At 47.1% G+C, this 20527-nt stretch overlaps 1 protein-coding gene and 1 long non-coding RNA gene across 2 annotated transcripts; both read right to left on the reverse strand.

The window, feature by feature from the left end:
* Nucleotides 1-508: 508 nt before the first annotated feature.
* LOC148401276 (uncharacterized) lies at nt 509-2431 on the reverse strand. Its single transcript, XM_088369029.1, has 3 exons — nt 2403-2431; nt 1890-1984; nt 509-1822 (listed from the first exon to the last, which is right to left on the reverse strand). Exons 1-3 carry the CDS (start codon nt 2429-2431, stop codon nt 702-704), a joined length of 1245 nt encoding a protein of 414 aa, XP_088225155.1. The 3' UTR covers nt 509-701.
* Nucleotides 2432-13319: 10888 nt separating this feature from the next.
* On the reverse strand, nt 13320-15830 carry LOC148401277 (uncharacterized). Its single transcript, XR_015857154.1, has 3 exons — nt 15796-15830; nt 15639-15705; nt 13320-14194 (listed from the first exon to the last, which is right to left on the reverse strand). It is a non-coding gene; the product is annotated as an uncharacterized LOC148401277 (long non-coding RNA).
* Nucleotides 15831-20527: the final 4697 nt, after the last annotated feature.

Below are 20527 nucleotides of genomic sequence, written 5' to 3' on the forward strand. Positions count from 1 at the left end.
CAGAGTCGTGTCGTCAGCAAACTTCACAATGCGGTTGTCGCTGTAGGTCGCAGTGCAGTCATGCGTCAGCAGGGTGAAGAGCAATGGACTGAGCACGCAGCCCTGGGGGGCCCCCGTGCTCAGCGTGATGCTGGCGGAGATTTTGTCGCCAACACGCACCACCTGAGGCCTCTGACAGAGGAAGTCCAGTATCCAGTTGCAGAGGGAGGTACTGAGGCCCAGCTCGTCGAGTTTGGAGATGAGTCGCTGGGGCAGAATGGTGTTGAAGGCAGAGCTGAAGTCCACAAACAGCAACCTCACATATGAGTCCTTTCTCTCCAGGTGGGTGAGGTCCGAGTGGAAGGCAGAGCAGATAGCATCCTCAGAGGACCGCTTGGCACGGTACGCAAACTGGAAAGGGTCAATGGTGGGGGGGAGAACGGACTTGATGTGCTCCATGACCAGCCGCTCAAAGCACTTCATGATGATGAGCGTCAGTGCCACAGGGCGGTAGTCATTGAAGCAGGATGGTGCAGGTTTCTTCGGCACAGGAACGATGGTGGCAGCCTTGAAACACGAGGGGACGATGGCCTGCTGCAGGGAAACGTTAAAGATGTCTGTGAAGACACCCGACAGCTCCCCAGCGCAGTCCTTCAGCGCTCGACCCGGGATGTTGTCAGGGCCCGCCGCCTTACGGGTGTCAATAGCGGCAAGCGCCCTCCTCACACCGTCGGCAGAGAGGCGCAGGGGCTGCTCGTGTGGGGGGGAGTGGTCTTCAGCGGGCAAGTGCTGTTCTGGGCGTCGAAGCGAGCAAAGAAGCGGTTCAGATCGTTCAGCAGACGGACGTCGCCCTCACAGCTCCTCGGCGCGGGCTTGTAGTCCGTGATGGTCTGAATGCCCCGCCAAAGGCTACGTGCGTCCTTGCTGTCCTTGAAGTGGGTGGAGACCTTGCACGAGAACGCCTTCTTCGCTTCTTTGATGCCTCGGGACAGGTCGGCCCTCGCTGTCCTCAAGCCAGCCTCATCCCCCGCTCTGAAAGCCTTGTCCCTGGCCCTCAACAGTCTGAGGACAGCCCCCGTCAGCCACGGCTTCCAGTTCGCGCGAGTGACGACGGATTTCGAGCAAGTCACATCATCGATGCACTTCGTGATGTAAGAGGTAACAGAGTCAGTATACTCCTCTATGTCCGTCCAATCATTGTAGGCGGCTGCCTGCTTAAACAAGTCCCAGTCAGTGATGTCGAAGCAGTCACGAAGTGCATCGGAGGCACCCTCAAGCCACACTCGAACCTGCCTCCGAACCGGCCTGGATGCCTTTACCAATTGTCTGTATGCGGGCAAAAGCAAAACGGTGAGATGGTCAGAAAGCCCCAGATGGGGGAGGGGGGTGGCTTTGAAAGCTCCCTTTTGCGCCGAGTAGACTAGGTCCAGGAAGCTGTCTCCACGTGTCGGAAAAGGAACATGCTGGTGAAGCCTCGGGAAAACAGACTTCAGGTTGGCATGGTTGAAGTCTCCAGCGAAGATGGTGAAACCGTCAGGGTGCGCTGTTTGCTGTTCACTGACAGCCTGGTATAGTTCACCAAGCGCCGCGATCCTGTCTCCTTCGATGTTGGAAGGCGGGATGTATACCGCGACTAGCAGAATCGCGGTAAATTCCCTCGGCAGATAAAAAGGACGGCACTTAATGATCACAAACTCCACAAGCGGCGAGCAGTGCTTACATACCACCACAGAGTCCCGGCACCATTCTTCTCGGATGTAGACGCATATTCCACCTCCTCGCGACTTTCCCCCTCGTACAATGGCACGGTCCGCCCGATAGCACGCTAGCCGCTCCAGATGCACTGCAGAGTCCGGAATGTTGTCACTCAACCAGGTCTCGGTGAACACGAGCACACAGCAGTTCCGCACCGTCCGGTTCGTAGACCTCAGCAGGCGAACGTAATCCATTTTGTTGTCCAGCGGTTGAACATTCGCCAGAAGAATGGAGGGCACCGCCGGTCGCGCTGGGTTGGCCGCCAGCCTGGCCCGGACGCCTCCGCGCTTGCCCCTCTTCTGCCTCCTCGCACACCGTTTCCGACGGCTCCCAACCGGGGGAGGAATAGCGGGTGAGGTCGGCAACGTTTCAGGACGTAGCAGTCCGAGCGCCTTTAATGTCGACGCTTCAAAGACCAGAACGCCGCAAAACCCACTTCTGCCGATGTCAAGCAGAACCTGCCTGCTGTACTTGTAGCACAGACGATCATGAATCGTTAGCTTTGGACATTCAAACTTTATTAACTAAAGCGAGTAACAAAAAGATTGATGTCCAATTTGATCAACATAAACAGAGGTTCTTGTTTTCGGGCAAAAAAGGTTTGAGAATTATGTTCAAGAGCCCTCTAGCGTACATTGTTGGAATGAACCCTGAACATTGGCTCTCACTCAAGCCGGAAGGCGTAAACGCACAACATCCTGCCGACAGATGAGCCGGATCATATTTCATGTTCGTCTACATTGACGTCATACATCATCAGACAATTGGTGACGCCTACGCTCCAATGCTTAGGACCCTACCTATTGAGGGTAGTTACGGCGACATTATAAACAAAACTTTTAATCCTGTTTACTATTTAGATGTGTGCAGAAGCCATATTGAAACTATTTCGGTTTACCTGCGAAATGACCTGAACAATCCGATAGATTTCGAATACGGGAAAGTCATTCTCATTCTGCATTTTAGATCGAAACAATAAAAAATAATGATGACGTCAACAACACATCCCGACCTGTATCGTTTTGTTGATTATTATGAAACACAAGTCGGAGGGTCATTTCAAGGATTTTGTGGCGCGCCGGTTCAATATGGACGTGGTGTGGGGGTCTATTTTTGCAAAACTATTCCGCTTCGTGATGCCGATGTTCAAAAACGGGTTTAACTTGGTGAAGCCGCACCTTCAAGCCGCTGCTAAAAACATAGCAACGGATATAGCAGGGCGCGTCATTCAAAAAATCCACCGGAAACAAGACGATCAACAAGGTTCCGGGCTAGCTGTATTTTCATGTGGGGGACTCCATCCTGGTGGGCGGAGAAAAAGGAGCGTTAAAAGAATAAGGCACCCGACCGGTCTCAGGCCAGCTGTCAAGAAAAAACGAAGGAGACGCAAGACAGATATTTTCTCTTAAAAATGACTCTTCTACATTTTAAAAGTCAAGAGTGCGTTCTCTCAAGTTTGGACATCTTTAATGCGCCCCTGACGCAACTCTCCATAGAAGATAGTTCGTATGTCGAATTTCAACCTTTGTCCGCAATTGTGGACCAGGGCCTCATAGAATTTTTTATACCCGGGGACGGCTCAAAATATTTAGATTTATCCGACACTTTACTACATCTCAGTTTAAAGGTGACGCGTAGGGATGGGACAAATATTCCACCGCAAGAACAAGTTGGCATCGTGAATTTCCCTATAAACACAATTTTTAGTCAATTAGATGTTTCAATCTAGCGCCACACACGCCTACCGGTCCAGCATCGAGTTACTGTTAAACTTTTCAAACGATTCTATGGAGTCACAATTCACAGCAGGAATGTTCGCAAAAGACACGAGGGGGCGCATGGACTCCATCGCAGTCAAAGGAGCTGAAATTAATCTTGGGTTTTTGCGTCGCGCGCAGCAGATTGCAGGTTCACGTGAATTTCACCTAACAGGACTGGTTCATGGAGATATTTTCTTTTCTGAACATCATCTATTGAATAATGTGGATCTGCGCCTGAAGTTAACTAGAGCTTCTGAGGATTTCTGTCTCATGAGCGCTCCAGACAGCGACTCGTGTCTCAAAATACTAGGAGCATCCCTATTTGTGAAAAAAGTAACAGTCTCACCGGCCGTAGCAATAGGCCATGCCGCCACTTTACAGAAAGGTAATGCATTGTATGCATTAACCAGAATCAATATGAAGACTTTCTCCATTCCTCAAAACTCAAGAATCTGCCATCAGGATAACCTATTCCTCGGACATATCCCTAAACAAATTGTAATAGTCCTAGTAAATCACAACAGTTTCATGAGATTTAAACCCGTTTAATTTTTTGCATTATAACATAGAGTACTTGGCGCTTAGTCACGAAGGTCGACAAATACCTGCCAAAGCTTTTCAACCCAATTTCGAAGCTGGTACACGTGAATTTCTTAATTTATACACAGCAACAGGGCGTTTTTTGGAATATCTACCTCTTTGTATCGATCAACAGGATTTTAGTCAAGGCTACTCACTTTTTGTTTTCAATTTACGTTAGGCAGATGATTCTGGGGCCTTGACACCCATAAACAACGGTGTTTTACGCCTAGATTTCCAAGCGGCATTACCACACACAGCAACTCTTATTGTATACGCTGCATACGGTTCCCTTATTGAGATTAACGCCAAGAGGGAAGTATTGATGGACTATTATTAACGCTATGAACGGTCGTGAATTGGACTTGATTATGACTCGGATGCAAAGAACATTATTTGGAGGTGTTTTCGCATCGGACGAGTTAGCTGACGTCAGAGACCCGCCTCCAAAATATTTCATTGTCAACACTCATCCAAGACATCTACCCGGGGAGCATTGGCTCGCTTTGACTTTAGAATCGGACGGTTCGGCCACATTCTTTGATCCTTTTGGTCTGCCACCAGATAGTCCATATTAGCCGTCAAGTATATACAGATTTTTGAAGAAGCATTCTAAACGGGTCGAATATCAGAACGGCCAGCGGCAACACGAGCTGACAGGCACCTGCGGTCAACACTGCGTGTATTATTTAAGCCAACGTGGGTGGGGGCTCACCTATCATGAAGTGACGACTCATTACAATCCCGATCCTCTCCATAACGGCGCCATGGTTAGTGAGTTTGTCAAAAAATGTCGAAGGCCAGACCGGATGTGCGGCGGGCAAACATGTTCATTGCATACATTTAAAAAATGTCATTGTCTGAAACCGTGTTAATGTTTTATACAAATCTCTTTTATTCAATAAACATTGTTAAAGAGAGTTACATAGTCATGCATTTTTTTTTCCACTAACAACAATAGAGTATCTATCATCTAATAACTAACCCATTTTACTACCGGCGATGTCCTCTTTGTTTTTCTTTTATTCATCACGCTTACATCTTCTACATAAGAAACATCCTCATCTTTACCTCTAGCGTATTTTAAACGTTTAAAATCTGCACGAGCCAAGGGGTTGGAGATGCTTGTTTCCGGTAGGTTTAATCGGGCTAGCGTTCAGAGAAATTCACCCCATCCTACCGGTTGGTCGTTGATTTTTTTTCCCACTCACACACAAATGTCTCAACAAATCATTCATATGGGAGCCTTGGACAGTTCCATCCATCCATTTTCTGAACCGCTTAGTCCCCACAGGGGTCGCGGGCGTGCTGGAGCCTACCCCAGCCGTCAACGGGCAGTAGGCGGGGGACACCCTGAACTGGTGTCGCAGGGCATACAGAGACAAACAACCATCCGCACTCGCACTCACACCTAGGGACAATTTGGAGTGATCAATCGGCCTACCAAGCATGTTTTTGGGGTGTGGGAGGAAACCGGAATGCCCGGAGAAAACCCACGTGGGCCCGGGGAGAACATGCAAACTCCACACAGGGAGGGCCGGAGGTGGAATCGAACCCGCACCCACCTAACTGTGAGGCGGACGTGCTACCCAGCGCGCCACCGAGCCGCCACCTTTGACAGTTTTTCCTCTAAAAATAAATTCACTTAACGGCGACCAGCGTACATCTCGACAGTCTTTTCAGCACATAGCTGGTGTTGCGTCAGAAACGTGGACCTATGGCGTCCAAAATATCCCCATAATGTTCACCTGTCATCTCATCTGTCGTCTTTCTTTCACCCCCCTCATTGGCTTCGTTACGAATCGTAATAGGAATTTGCTCGGAGTCTTTTTGGTTGACCAACCCCATGTAACGCTGCATTAAGGTTTGATAAATTTTGATCTTTTCATATTGATTTAAATTTTTATTATCCAAAACCTGTTTCATCTCTTCATCCAAAGAATACTCGGCTGTATCACGGATGGTCGGAGCAGGTCAATTCAGCCTCTCGAGCTGATAAGGTGAAATCAGGAACATTTTCTGAGCTGTTTTCAAACTCATTTTATGATTTGTTCATAAAACCACGAATGACACTTCCGAGAACAGGTGCGAAAGCGGCCAGTAACGGCAATATAAAACCACCTTTCTGAACTAACACAGCTCTTTTCTTCTTCAAAGTATTTTTCTTATCAGCCAAAAAGCGGATATTTTTCTTTTGCTTTTTAAGTCTCTTGTAAAGTTTTGATTTTAAGGGTACATGTCCTTTAAGAAGATTTAGAGCAATCTCACATAATGCTTTCACTAAACTCGTCGGCCCTCTGAGTAGCAAATGCTTACATTTGGCTGGTTTGGATGTAAACAAAGATTTGAGTAACGGAGCATTCATTTTTAAAAGCTCCGTCATCGTTTTATTGTTTGGGGATATAAACGACAGGCCACTGGTTATGTAGTACACCTGTACGTAGTCTGTATTGTTCTGGGCATGAAGGTGTCAAATCTACCAGTAAATACCCATGCGGCTCTTGTAGCATCTTCAAAGCATTCCAGGAAAAACTTCCGGTTGTTGGGAGAAATTTGATTCGCCAGGACATTCACCTGCAGTTTATCGCGGGTTTTTTTGAACAGAATCAAATAATTACTGTTTAAACTAATAGTACGGCTGAATTTGCCCTGATGGAATACATTCTGCGTTAGCATTATAACGCTTAAATTTTTATGATGTCTATATCGGGTGAATATTCGGACCACTTCCGGATTATCTGAAGCTTGGAAGATGATGTTATCCAAAATCAGTAGATGCTGCTGCTGTGGTGGGAACAGCTTCTCGTCATCAAAAGATTCAGGCAGCCCCTTAATAAAAAGAATGTCTTTATTCAGGTTTTGAGCTCATCGTACATTGGTTGATATGAAGTATAAACCCAGACAATATTATCAGGTTTTTTTCTCATGACATGTTCAGGATTTTCCAATACATTTTTTACAAAGAAAGTCTTGCCACAACCTGAAGGCCCTGCTACTAGAGATGAAAAAGGAAGTTCAAAGGGTCAAATTCAATCTGGTTAAAAGCCATTTCCACACACACACAGACACACATGTGGATAGATAGAAATATCAGTAGCCAAACGGTTCAGTGGTGCCTCGCTCTAGCAGCCTTCTTTTATTGTACACCACACGAAGCCGCTTAGAAAATGACATGTTTCTGAGATGAAACCCTCTCTTATCGCGAACGATATTATGTTGAGGAGCGTATAGCACATCTGAGGTTGCACCTGCTGTGTCGATGTACCCTTGAACCAAACTGAGCATGCTATCGAGATTGATGCTCTGACCGCTTTCGTGAGTCTGCGTGATCCCCTTCACTTTCATGACCGTCTGAGATGATCCTCGTGTTTTGTAAGCGTATGTTTTTGGCCCCACTGAGACAAATTCTAAAATGCTGTCATTCGAAAGCTCATCTGTCAAATCACCCAGATAATCCCCTGGAGCAGGGGTCTCAAACTCATGGCCCGCGTGCCAATTGCGGCCCTCGGGACAATATTTTGCAGCCCCCTGCGTGACATCTAAGCTGTGTGTTAGTGCGGCCCGCGCATTTCTTTTCGCACATGCATCTGGCCGTTTTACTTTTTTTTACACGAATGGGCTCCCGTAGCTCAGGCTCGTGACAACTGGGCGAATTAGCAATTGGCTAATTGGCGAATTAGCACTTTGACATGTTTGAATGAGCGAATGGAGGGAAATATCTTGTCACTGTCACCTAGTGCTGTACATTGTTTGTCAGCCCCTGTCATGTCTGTTTCAAAACCTGCCATGAAGAGAAAAGTTGCGGATGAGCATAGGCAATTTCAGGAGAAGTGGGAGGCGGAATATTTTATTGTTGAGCACAGGAACGTCGCAACCTGTCTAATATGCATGGGTAAAGTTGCTGTTAACAAAGAGTTTAACATCAGAAGTCATTACTCAACTAAACATGCTGAGGAGTATGCAAAATACCTGGGAGATGAGCGAGAGGATCGGGTCGCCAAACTTAAATCATCTCTACTGAGGCAACAAGTTTTTTTCAAAAAAACAAGCAAAGAGAACGAAGCGGCTGTGAAAGCTAGCTATGTTGTGAGTGAAATGATAGCAAAAGCTGGAAAGCCCTTCAAAGACGGCGAGTTTGTAAAACAGTGCATAATCCAGGCTGCAAGTATTGTCTGCCCGGAAAAAAAGGAGCTATTTGGTAACATCAGTATTTCCGCCAACACAGTGGCAGAGCGTATTTCTGATTTGTCGGGTAACATTTACGATCAACTGCGTGAGAAAGCTAAACATTTCCACTCATACTCGCTGGCTCTTGATGAGAGCACAGACGTCACTGACACGGCGCAGCTTGCAATATATCTCCGTGGTGTTGACAACAATTTTGAAGTTACGGAGGAGTTGCTCTCAGTGATTCCAATGCATGGCCAGACCACCAGTCAGGAGATATTCTGACAGCTGTGTGATTCCATTGAGGATGCCGGCTTACAATGGAAACGTTTGGCCGGAATAACTACCGACGGAGCGCCATCAATGACGGGGAGAAAAAACGGACTTGTAGCACTTGTTCAAAGAAAACTGGAAGAGGAGGGTGTGGAGGATGCCATTGCTTTGCACTGCATTATCCATCAGCAGGCCCTTTGCAACAAAATCCTTGTCAAAACAAGGTGATGTCTGACGTCGTGAAAATGATCAACCATATCAGATCCAGGGCTTTAAAGCATCGACAGTTCCGCGACTTTTTGGCAGAAATAGAGTCGGAATATGAGGACGTGCTTCACCGAGGTATGTTGGCTCAGCAGGGGGAAAGTCTTGAAGAGGTTTTTTGAGTTGAGAGAAGAGGTGAAAGCCTTCATCGAGAAGGATGGGATGCCTGTTCCTATGCTAAGTGATCCTAAATAGCTGATGGACTTAGCTTTTCTTGTTGACGTCACACAGGAGTTGAATGTACTGAATAAGAAGTTACAAGGCCAGGGCCAGCTTGTCAGTGCTGCATATAACAATGTCAGAGCATTCTCCAGGAAAGCCCACCTTTCTCAGAAAAACCTCTGCCATTTCCCAGCTTGCAAGACACTCATGGATTCAGGCACAGCATTCAGTGGTGAGAAGTATGCTGATACCATTGGGAAGCTACAAGAAGAATTTGATCACAGGTTTGCAGACTTCAAGACACACAGAGCCACTTTTAACATTTTTGCTGACCCCTTCTCCTTTGATGTTGAGGATGCCCCCCCTGTTCTGCAGATGGAGCTAATTGACCTGCAGTGCAATACTGAACTCAAAGCCAAGTTCAGGGAAGTGAGTGGAAGAACAGTGGAGCTTGGACAATTTTTGAGAGAACTGCCCCCCAGCTTCCCTGAGCTTTCCAGGATGTTCAAGCGGACCATGTGCCTTTTTGGCAGCACCTATCTGTGTGAAAAGCTCTTCTCCACAATGAACTTCAGTAAGTCAAAGTACAGGTCCAGAATTAAAGATGAGCATCTTACAGCCATACTGAGGGTCTCAGTTGCCTCCTCCCTCAAGCCAAATGTGGCTCAGCTGTGTGAGAGGAAGCGCTGCCAAGTCTCTGGCAGCAAGGAGTAGGAGGAAGTAGAAATGAAGCCTATGTTCTGAAGAACTGTTCCTGTTCTTCATGTTCTGCATGTTCTGACTGTTAATTTGTTCAAATTGAGAAGATTGGATCAGTTGACCTTTTTTATGGATTACTTTTGTGGATTACGATTTGATGCAGCCCAGCCTCAACCAGACTTTACCTCCAGCGGCCCCCAGGTAAATTGAGTTTGAGACCCCTGCCCTAGAGGGAGAACACTTTCGCCCGGTTTCACCGTGTACACGAGGCTGTCTGTATCAGTGTAAAGGACACGCCTCTGTAAATAAGAGTGATGAATAAATAATAAATAAACAAATAACACAATAAATAAGTACAGGACGCTACGCAGAAGGGGGAAGAGAGTTCAGGATCTAACAGCCTGGAGAATGAAGCTGTTGGTGAGTCTGGCGGTGTGGGAGCGCAGGCTCCTGTACCTCTTCCCAGAGGGCAGAAGATCAAACAAAGAGTGAGCAGGGTGACTCACATCACTCACAATCATGGCCACCTTGCGAGCGAGATGGGAGGCGTAAATGCCCTTCAGGGAGGGGTGTGAAGCACCAATAAACGAAACGATCAAATTCCGAATCTATTTTTCCCATTACAAATGATGCAAAAAAATTAATCCGTTTCAAGACAGAAAAAAACGCCTTTTTTCATTTGCGCATATTTGTCCGATCGCGCAACTGCAGCGCACCGCCGAACGCGCAACCGTAGCACGTCGCCCACCGCGCAACTGCACCATGCTGGTCGCATTATTGTGACAGAGCCGTCGCTGAGATTTAGAAAATATTTCTAAAGTCCTGATGTACTTTCCAAAATTTAAGTGGACCTCAGTGCGCAGAGAGCTTAATTTGGTCCGATCGCGCAACCGCAGCGAGCCAGGCGCTCACTGTCGCATTGCTTTAACAGCGTCTTTGTGTTTTTGGATGGCTTTACTGCTCCCACTTGCTTTCTTTGGAGGCATGATTAGGGGTTAATACAATCCTCAAAGTAACGAAAATACAATAACAACGGAGGCTCATCTCGCGAGGTTCGACCTCCGAATTTTGTTCAACAACCGAAGCAAAAAAACCTCGAATTTTTTGTTCGAATTCCGATTTGTTCGAGAACCAGGATTTTTGTAAACTGAGGTTTGACTGTAAAATAAATAGATGCAGCTCACTGACAAGTGCCGCTATTTGAGCTAATATTAGAACAGTCCTGCGGGCGACTCATGCAGTCCTCACGGGCGACCTGGTGCCCGCGGGCACCGTGTTGGTGACCCCTGGTATAGGCACACGTTTGGTCGTAAGGATGTGAGAGCAGGTGTGTGTAGTGTACATGGGTGAGTCTTTGGGTGTGTGAATGTGATTCTTGTGTGTGTGATTCTTGTGTGAAACGTGTGAAGGGTGTGTGTGGTTTCTGTGTGTGGTTCTGCAACAGACAGAAATACAGCACGTAAGTCAACGCTCAACTTCTGACGTCACACAACACCAGTAGATGGCACACATTACTTAATTAACTGTGCGTAACGGTTCCGCCATACTAAATAACCATAAATTAAATACTCTTGGCAACACACCAAACATAAGTCATCAAGACAACAAAATACATTTGCCAGCGGCCGTTAGTCGCCGTGCCGCTGCCTAACGGCTACTCGTACGATGCGAGGGAAACTTAAAGGAGTGCGCCGAAGCTATCAATCAAACGACGCACACATGAAACAAACCGCGATCAGAATAACGGCACAACAGTAGACAGTAGTAACAATGAAATGTATATTCTCACTTTGTGTCAAAGATGCGAACAATCACAGTAACATACTCAGTCGATACCAGCAACCTTTAACTTACCGCTGCGCACAAGCTCCAACAATCGGGATAAGCTGAGGTAACTCACGCGACACTTAAGGCGCGGTGACATAACTTCGCTTTAAAGGTATCTGGCGCCATGTAGCGTTGTGAATGGTTATGTCTAAACCTCGAATGTAAGACGACCCCCACTTTTTCAGTCTTATTTCAATGCAAAAAACACCATTTTATATGCGGGCCAATACAGTATTGTGCTTCTTGTAGCCTGATCAAAATGAATTTTTTTTTTCACTGCATGTGCATTCACATGTAACATTGAAAGGAGTGGAATATTGTGTTTCAATATATAAATACCATCAAGACAATAAGACACGTTTTGTTTTGAAGGGCTGCTGTTTTTTTAACAAGGAAAGACGAATGTGCTTATGGATGAAGATGACTTGTACTTGTGATTGTGATTGTGCTTGTGCACATTGACCTTGGGGAAGAATGCGATACATAAGTGCAAACTTAGATGAAAAATGAGAATGACTTCTGCTCTGACTTGACCAGATGCCAGGGGTTCACCAAACCTGTCCACTCTCACCCCCACCCTGTTTTCTCTCAATAAATACTCTCTTGCAAAAGACCAAAGGCAGACTGCTCTTAAAGCTCCTCTGAACCACACAGAGTGCTGATGGCATCTCCGCTTGCAAGCGTAAAATAGCCAAACTGTCTCACGTGTGGTTCTTGCAAAGAAGTTAGAGTGAGCAACACTCTAACAGTTGTCCTGGCTGCTTCGCTGTGACAGCACTGCCGCGACTCCCACGTTTGAGACATCCACCTAGACCACAAAATGCCTTTTGGAATCGGGCATTCGGAGGACAGGAGTGGACGTAAATCTCTTCTTTAGTTCATGGAATGCTCGTTCTGCCTGCTTTGTCCACTTGTACGGGGAGGCGGGACTGTACTGGCGAATGAAGCGGTGATAAAAGTTCGTAAAGCCCAAAATTGTTGCAGCCGCTTACGCGTTTTGGGGACGGGCCATGACGTAACCGCCCTCACCTTTTCTTGATCCATTTCGACGGACCCCTCCCGTATCACGCACCCGAGGAACTTGACCGACGGGGCGTAGAACTCGCATTTCTCTGCCTTCACATACAGGGAATTTTTAAGAAGACGGCGTTGCACCGCCCAGACGTGTCTGATGTGTTCAGGGAGCAAGCGGGAGAAAATGAGGATGTCGTCTAAATCAGGGGTTCCCAACCACTGGGCCACGGACTGGTACCGGTCCGTGGGTCACTTGGTACCGCACAGAAAAAAAAAAAAAAATTATCGACGATCTATTAATTCAGGTCAAGACGCTTGTCCCGGTCACGTGACATGTTTCCCCAGTCGAGCCCGCAAAGCTAGCAAAAATTAGTAAGAATTTATTTTGAAAATTATAAAAAAATTGGCGACCCCAGTTGAGCCCGTGAAGCAAGCAAATATGAGCAAGAAACATATGTTTGGAAAGCTTCTTCGGAAAGGGAAAAAAGCCCAATGAGGAGACGGAAGAAGAAGAGGCTACGACTTCTAAGAAAAGGAAAGCTGCATTTAAAAGAACATTTCTGGAGTCCTACTTAAAATATAGATTTAGCGCCCCAGGTGAGTCTGACGCGCTAAGCCTGGCAACAGGCTAGCCAACGAGGCAATGAAGCCTTCAAAACTGCTTCAGCACATGGAGACCAAGCATCCTGCATTAAAAGACAAACCTTAACCACTTCGGGTGTCATTGTCTCCGATTACGCCGAGTTGGGACCGGCTCGTTTCTGAGAGACAAACTCAGTGCTCCCACTAATTCAACGTAATGGTGAGTTTTATGTCGCTTATACTTGTTTTTATGCCAGTCGTATCATTTTATTTCATCGTAGTTATGTATTTATTATAAATGTATTATTTATTTATGGACATGAATTATTTATTTATATAAAGGCCGGTCCAAAAAAAAACACGTAACCGGTCCGTGGCGCAAAAAAAGGTTGGGGACCACTGGTCTAAATAAACGAACAATAATTTGTTCAACATGTCTCGGAGTACGTCATTGACCAGGGCCTGTAAAAGTGCAGGGGCGTTGGTGAGTCCAAACGGGACACATAGTGCTCGCTCGGAGTGTTGAAAGTCGTCTTCCACTCGTCCCCCTCCCGAATGCGCACCAGGTGGTAGGCGTTTCGGAGATCCAGCTTTGTAAAGATGGTGGCGCCCTGGAGACTCTCGAAGGTGGAAGAAAAGAGAGGCAGGGGGTAGCGGCTATTGACGGTGATTTCAGTTATTCCCCAGTAGTCATAGCACGGGTGGAGCGTGTCATCCTTCTTCCCCACGAAGATGAAACCGGCTCCTGTGGGCGAGGAAGATGGCCAAATGATACCGGCAGCAAGAGAGTCCTGGATGTACTGTGGTCTTGCGCTCAGGAGCAGACAGGGAGTACATGTGGCCCTTGGGAGGCGAGATGCCTGATAACAGGTCGATGGCGCAATCGCAGGGTCAGTGTGGAAGAAGAGAAGTGGCCTTGGCCTTACTGAAAACCTCCTTGAGTTAATGATATTGTGCTGGAACATTGGAGATGTTTGGGTTTGAGTTGGGGGCGAATCTCCAGAGCGGGCTGATTGCTGCCTTCAGGCACTGACGGTGGCAGCGTTTGCTCCATCGCCGCACAGCCTCCACCTCCCAGTCCAGAACGGGATGTTGCTGTCGCAGCCAGGGGTGCCCAGGGATGAGCTGCCGTTCTGGGAGGGACAAAAAATAAAATTGAATAATCTCACGGTGGTTACCGGAAAGGAGTAAGCTGACCGGCTCTGTAATAGATAACGCCTCGCCGATCAGCCGACCATCAATGGTGCGGGCCGGGATAGAGGTGCCCAGAGGCAGGAACTTGATGCCCCACTGACGGGCCAGACCAATGTGCATAAATTTGGCCTCCGCCCGGAGTCCACCAGGGCTGCCATGTTCCGGTCCCCACTGCAAGTAGAACTTGAGCCTGCAGCGTGAATGTGCTGGGAATGGGGGAGCTGGTGCCGGTCGAGCTCACGCAGATCCCCCGACACCACGTGAGCTCTGGTCTTTTAATGGACACTTTGCTGCCTGATGTCCCCCTTCTCCACAGAACAGGCACAAGCCTTGTGTGAGGCATCAAATGCGCTCCTCCATGGGAAGTCAAGCTTGCCCCAGCTCCATGGGTTCGGTTGGAGGATCTCGGACAGGTGGAAGAGAGCAACTACGCAAGTCCTGCAGCGATCTCCGTTCACGCTTGCGCCGACGGGTTCTGAGCCATCGGTCCACTTTGGCCGCCAGGTCCATCACCTCATCGGACACCATTTCATCGTTTATATACTCGGCGAGCCTGTGGAGGAAGGTGCTTTCAAGCGCTGCGGTGTTCCACTTGCTGCTGCTGGCCAATGTCTGGAACTTCAGGCCTACCGATCGTCTGCCCTGATGTAGCGTTGCCAACTCTTCGGCGGTGACCTCGGCGGCGGAGCCCAAGTCGAACAGGCGCAACAGTTCGCCCGCAAAGGCGTTGAATGAAACACAGGCCGGAGCCCGCCCCTCATACTCGGCCATTCCCCACAGCCGCGGTGGGTCAAGACAAACCCCACCTTGGCCGGTTCGGTCGCAAACGTGACAGGTTGGAGGCCGAACATGATGCAGCCGTTGGTCACAAATGCCCTGACGTGCTTGGGATTTCTGTCGAACCTTTCCAGCTTGCCGAGACAGGGTTCCGGGATGTCCACGAGCCCCCCGGCCTTGGTGACCGGGCTGGGTGTGGGTGCTGCAGTGGGCGCAGCAGCAACCGAAGGAGCATGGGTGGATGGATTAGTCGCCGATAGTGCACGGAGGGCGCAGAGGACTTGGGCCAGCTCCTGTTGGTGTTGCTCGATTTGCTGCTGCTGTTGCTGCAGCTGGCGCTGCTGTTGCTGACCCACCTCAATCAGAGTTCGGATGTCCGCCGACAGACAGCTGACTGCGGTCTTGGTCCGCTCCAGTCGGCACAATGCCGTCTGGTTGCTCGCTGGCTGCATTGAGATGGTCAGTCTGTACTGTATAGAAACGGGCAGTACAACCAAATACAGAGCGACACAGACTTTATTGTGGAGGAGGAAGGAAATGGTGGAGCGCTGGAGGGGTGATCGGACGAGGGTGTTGTCATCACAGGATGGTGGCTGGATGACTTACCAGGCGGAGTAGCGTTCAGCTGCGCTCCTCACCGGAGCGGGCTGGATGGCTGCGGGCTGGAAGCCACCTATTGGATTGATTGACCACGTAAGCGGGCGATAGAGGCAGACGGAACAAGGAACGTGCCAAGTTGGCAAGGGGAGTCGGACATACGTACAAGGACTGGTGAGCTCACGGGTGGCATCACAAGACAGACTGACAATGATGTGTTGCGCTGGCAGTGCTAATATAGTCCAGCAAACGAGCCAGCGACAGGTGAAAGTGATTCTGCTGATTGGGAGGGGCAGGGCCGAGTGGCAGGTGATGCAGGCACCTGACAGAATCGGTGCTGATTGCTGCCAACAATGCCCTTGTTACCGGCTGATATTTGAAACACACGGTGGCTCGTCTGCCTCGATTCACGTATGCCTGCTACCTGATTCTGCTATGCCACTTGATTCCCATTTCCCTGATCCAATGTGTAGCACAATGCCTGTTTCCTGATTTGCTATTTAGTGAAAGCATGTTTTTATCATCTGCTCTGGACTCTGTTTGGCCCGTCCCCGACCACGAGCTTGCTATGCCGTCTGTTTCAATGACACACAACGCGAGCTCACTGAGCTGTTTGGCTCAAGTACTGTTGTTGTTATAAAATATACAATTGTGTTTTAATATGAAAAAATCCTGCTGGTGTAGCAATGTAGAAGCAGCAACAGAAGGTCTTCCAGCTTCAAGAGGAAACAAGCTTGAGGGAAATAAAAATGTCATTTTATTTCCTCTGTTACATAAATAACCAAATAATAGAAGATGAAAGGCTGTTTTTCAATTTTTAAAAAAGAGTTGGAGACAGCATCACTACCTCCCCACGGATGAAGGAGGGATGGCATTACTGTCACGACTCATCTCATATTTTATTGTGTATCGGTTGTCATGGTTTCTGTCCGCGTCTCTGTGTACTCGCCCCTCCCCTCCTGTGTCTACTCACAATCTATGTAATCACAGCCTCTTGTTACCTGTCATGTATTTAAGTCCTGTCTGCGTGTCACTCCCCGTCGGATTATTCTCGTGTCTGTTCACGTCTCTCGTCGTTCTAGTCTGTTGTCTCCCGTCAGTGTCTGCACCTAGTGTTCCTGTCTTGCTCGTCTGTTTGCCCCCGGTCTTGTCTGGAGGCTCACGGCCAGAATCTGTTCCGGTGTCTGAGTGGACTTCTGTCTGTCTGTCTTTCTGCTGGCCGGTGAGTCTCTATCCCCCCTGTTTCTTTGTCTGTTCCCCTTCATCCTTCCTTCCAACCACCTTTTTCCTCAATAAACCCTGGCCCAAGCTGCATTTGGTCGCCCTGGCTCCATTCCATTCCTGACAATTACAACACATGACTATCTGGTTTATGTCCAAAATAAATACACCTCCGCTGATCTATAAACACTCATTTGATGACTAACACCAGGCATTAAATATTCACAGATGATAAGTCATAACAAATGCACACAATGCAAAATGTGAACATTGCGCATGTACTGTATTTGTGTATCCAAAAAAATACATGGACATCACAAACCAGATATGCATCCAAATATCATTAGAACAAGGTATTTTGGGATCTTAAAAACAGATGAAAATCACTAATTTATTTGTGAATGTGAAAAACTAAAGAATCACAATTGTATAACGTATGAATAATTTTGACATAAGCTCTTCATTTATTATGGTGACGGGTTTGCGTGTCCCAATTATCCTAGGAGCTAAGTTATCTAGGGCTTTATACCCCTGGCAGGGGCACCCATGGCAAAGAAGCTCTCGGTGAGGGGGCAGACAAAGACAACTAGTCCATCACAGCAGCCGTTTGTCCAATTAAGCCACTGTTGGATTTCTCTATTGGGAGTGCGCCAGTCGCGCTCCGCGGCATAAAACTAATACCGATTGTCTATGCCCCACTAACTCAATATGTGTTTGCTTTTCTTCTATTTAAGGAAGGTACTCAAAACAACACGAAAAATCTTACTCGCACAAGGTGGGTTGAATTTGATCTGATTTGTTAGTATTTGTTCTCTGGGCTCAGGAAAAGGGTTGCAGAGCTCGACTACCTTCTGTCTCACAAAGCTCACGCCCACGTACATACTGAGTCAGAAAGTCGAAGTTTAACGGTTTCATGTTTGTATAGTTGTTTGACGAGGGTGCAATTCTACAGAGGATGTGGGTTATGGCTTCTTTAATGATTGAGAGGATGTGAAGATAATCAAAGATAACTGGAACCCAAGATGAACTGAAGACAAAACCAAACGAGTTATCGGTGGTAGAAGAGACCAGAGAGAGAGAATGAGCGCAGCACAAGCAATTTAACACCACGTGCCACCAATCAGGTGACCCCACCCAGACCTTCCATGGGAAACCTCCCACAACAGGTTGGGGAGGGCCATGACACCACCCTCCTTAAAATGAGGGTACTACACTCATCCAAACATGGCTACTTACATAAAAATTTTTCAATGATACCCGTGCGCACAACACCCTCCGCATCCTTCCACCAGCGGCCTCTACCTCAACCTAGCAACCCTGGCACCTGGGGAGCCGTTTAACATGTATTATTACAGACGATTGCCTATGGTCTTTTGGCCTATATTGACTATTATCTACCTGAGCGCTCTGGATCAATCCGGAAGGACCACTGGCAGTCATTCGCACAGGCCAGCCATAGTCTACTATGGTGGTGGCACGATGGATTACAGGCTATTGCCCAGAGACGTTCTCACTTTCTGGATCACTAGAAATACAGGACTTTCTAATCTGTCTGGGCTACAATCTCCACTGTATTCCTTTCTTCTATTGCAGCAATTCATTGACTCTCCCTTTCTATGATATGTTAAAACCTCATTGAAAGAAAACAGCAATACTCCTAAAAAAACTTTTATCTATGTGCTCAGGCGCAATTTAATCATTATCATGCTGCTTATCTCAGGCAATATACATCCAAACTCAGGTCCAGCTATTCTTAATCAGAATGTTTCTATTTTGTCATTTGCTGATTTTTGTGATTGCACATCTATGGATTTTTTACATATTAACATTCGCAGCCTGTTACCCAAATTTGATTTGTTGAATTCATGGATTCCGACTGCTACTCCTGATGTAATTTCTATACCAGGTTACACTGTTTTCCGTCAGGACAGAGCCACCAAAGGAGGTGGTATTGCTTTATATATAAAAGACCATCTGCAATGTACTATTTCCCTATCAAGGTCTGTCCCTAAGCAGTTGGAATTATTAGTGGTAAAGATAAAACTGTCTAATAACTTCTCCTTTTCTGTTGCTGCCTGCTACAGACCACCTTCTGCCCCTGTCTCATCTTAACTACCCTCAGTGAACTCTTGGCCCCACATATCTCCTCTGAGTTCATTCTTTTAGGTGATCTAAATTGGGATATGACTAACCCACCGCAGCAGGTTGTGCAGCAATTATATCTGAACCTACTAGACATAACCTGAAATCTCCTTCTTCTGCCACATTGGTAGATGTTATCCTTACAAACGCTCCCTCTAAATATAAGTCTGGTGTTTTTAGCCAAGATTTGAGTGATCATTGTGCGATTGCTTGCATACGCTCTGGTTCTTCGGTTAAACGCCCACCCATGATGGTCTATAAACGCTCCCGGAAAAAGTTTAACCGAGACGCATTTCTCCAGGACATTGCTGCAGTACGCTGGGAAAATATTAACACTTTTTCTACTGTAGTAGTGGTCCTACTTCAAATCAACTTTTGGACCGATCATCAATAAACATGCTCCGCTCATTAAACTGCGAATCAAAGACCGCTGCAGTCCCTGGTTTTCCCGAGATCTGGCTGTATTCATCCGTCAAAAGAACATCTTATGTCAGAAAGCCCGTTCTCCCAGTCTCCAAGTGATTGGCTTGCTTTTCGGCAATATAGAAACAAATGTACACAGGCAATCAGAAAAACCCAAATCACCTATTTTCTGGATAAATTTGCATCCTGTTCCTCTGATGCCAAAACATTTTGGAAAACAGTCAAATCCATGGAAAATAAATTGACACCTCCCCTATTTCCCAGTGTTATGACTTTTGGTGACACTGTTGTTACCAATAAATTTCTTATGGCCTCTCTTTTAAATCAACATTTTGTTAATTCAGCTATTAACTTCCCAATCATACCCCCCACCGCTGCCATTTTACACTCATCTATGTGTTCTAGCCCAGTGAGGTTCTCCTTTAGACCCATCCTGACCTCAGAGTTGTTTGAGGAATTCTCTAAGTTGGACACTAATAAGTCGGCAGGTTATGACAAGTTGGACCCAAGATTTTTCAAAATTGCTGCTCTCATTATTGCTGCCCCCATCTCACATCTTTTTAATATGTCCCTGGAGTTGTCTGTCTTTCCTCCAGACTGGATATTCGCATTGATTACTCCACTCTTTAAAGGAGGTTCTGGCTCTGAACCCAACTGTTATAGACCTATTTCCATCCTGCCCTGCTTGGCTAAGGTCTTAGAAAAACTGGTCAGCAAACAGCTCAGTCATTTTTTGGCCTCAAATAACATCCTGTCCGAACTGCAGTCCGGGTTCCGGCCTGGCTATGGATGCACGACAGCTACTTCGAAGGTCCTATCATTACTTCCCTGGATTCCAAGCAAATTTGTGTTGCTGCCTTCATTGACCTGACTAAAGCCTTTGACTCTGTCACCAATTCCATCCTCCTGCAGAGGCTCTCTATTATTGGCCTGTCATCACTAGCATGTGATTGGTTTGCCAGCTACCTAAATAATCGACTTCAGCAAATTAAATTGGAAAATATTCTTTCTGACCCTCTCACCATCTCCAAAGGGGTTCCTCAAGGCTCGATCCTAGGCCCAGTGCTGTTCTCCATTTACATTAATGATGTAGTCAAGTATGTCGGCAGTTC

This window comes from Syngnathus floridae, chromosome 2, assembly GCF_059516105.1.
Source record: "Syngnathus floridae isolate MCC-2025c chromosome 2, RoL_Sflo_1.0, whole genome shotgun sequence".
Lineage (NCBI taxonomy): Eukaryota > Metazoa > Chordata > Actinopteri > Syngnathiformes > Syngnathidae > Syngnathus > Syngnathus floridae.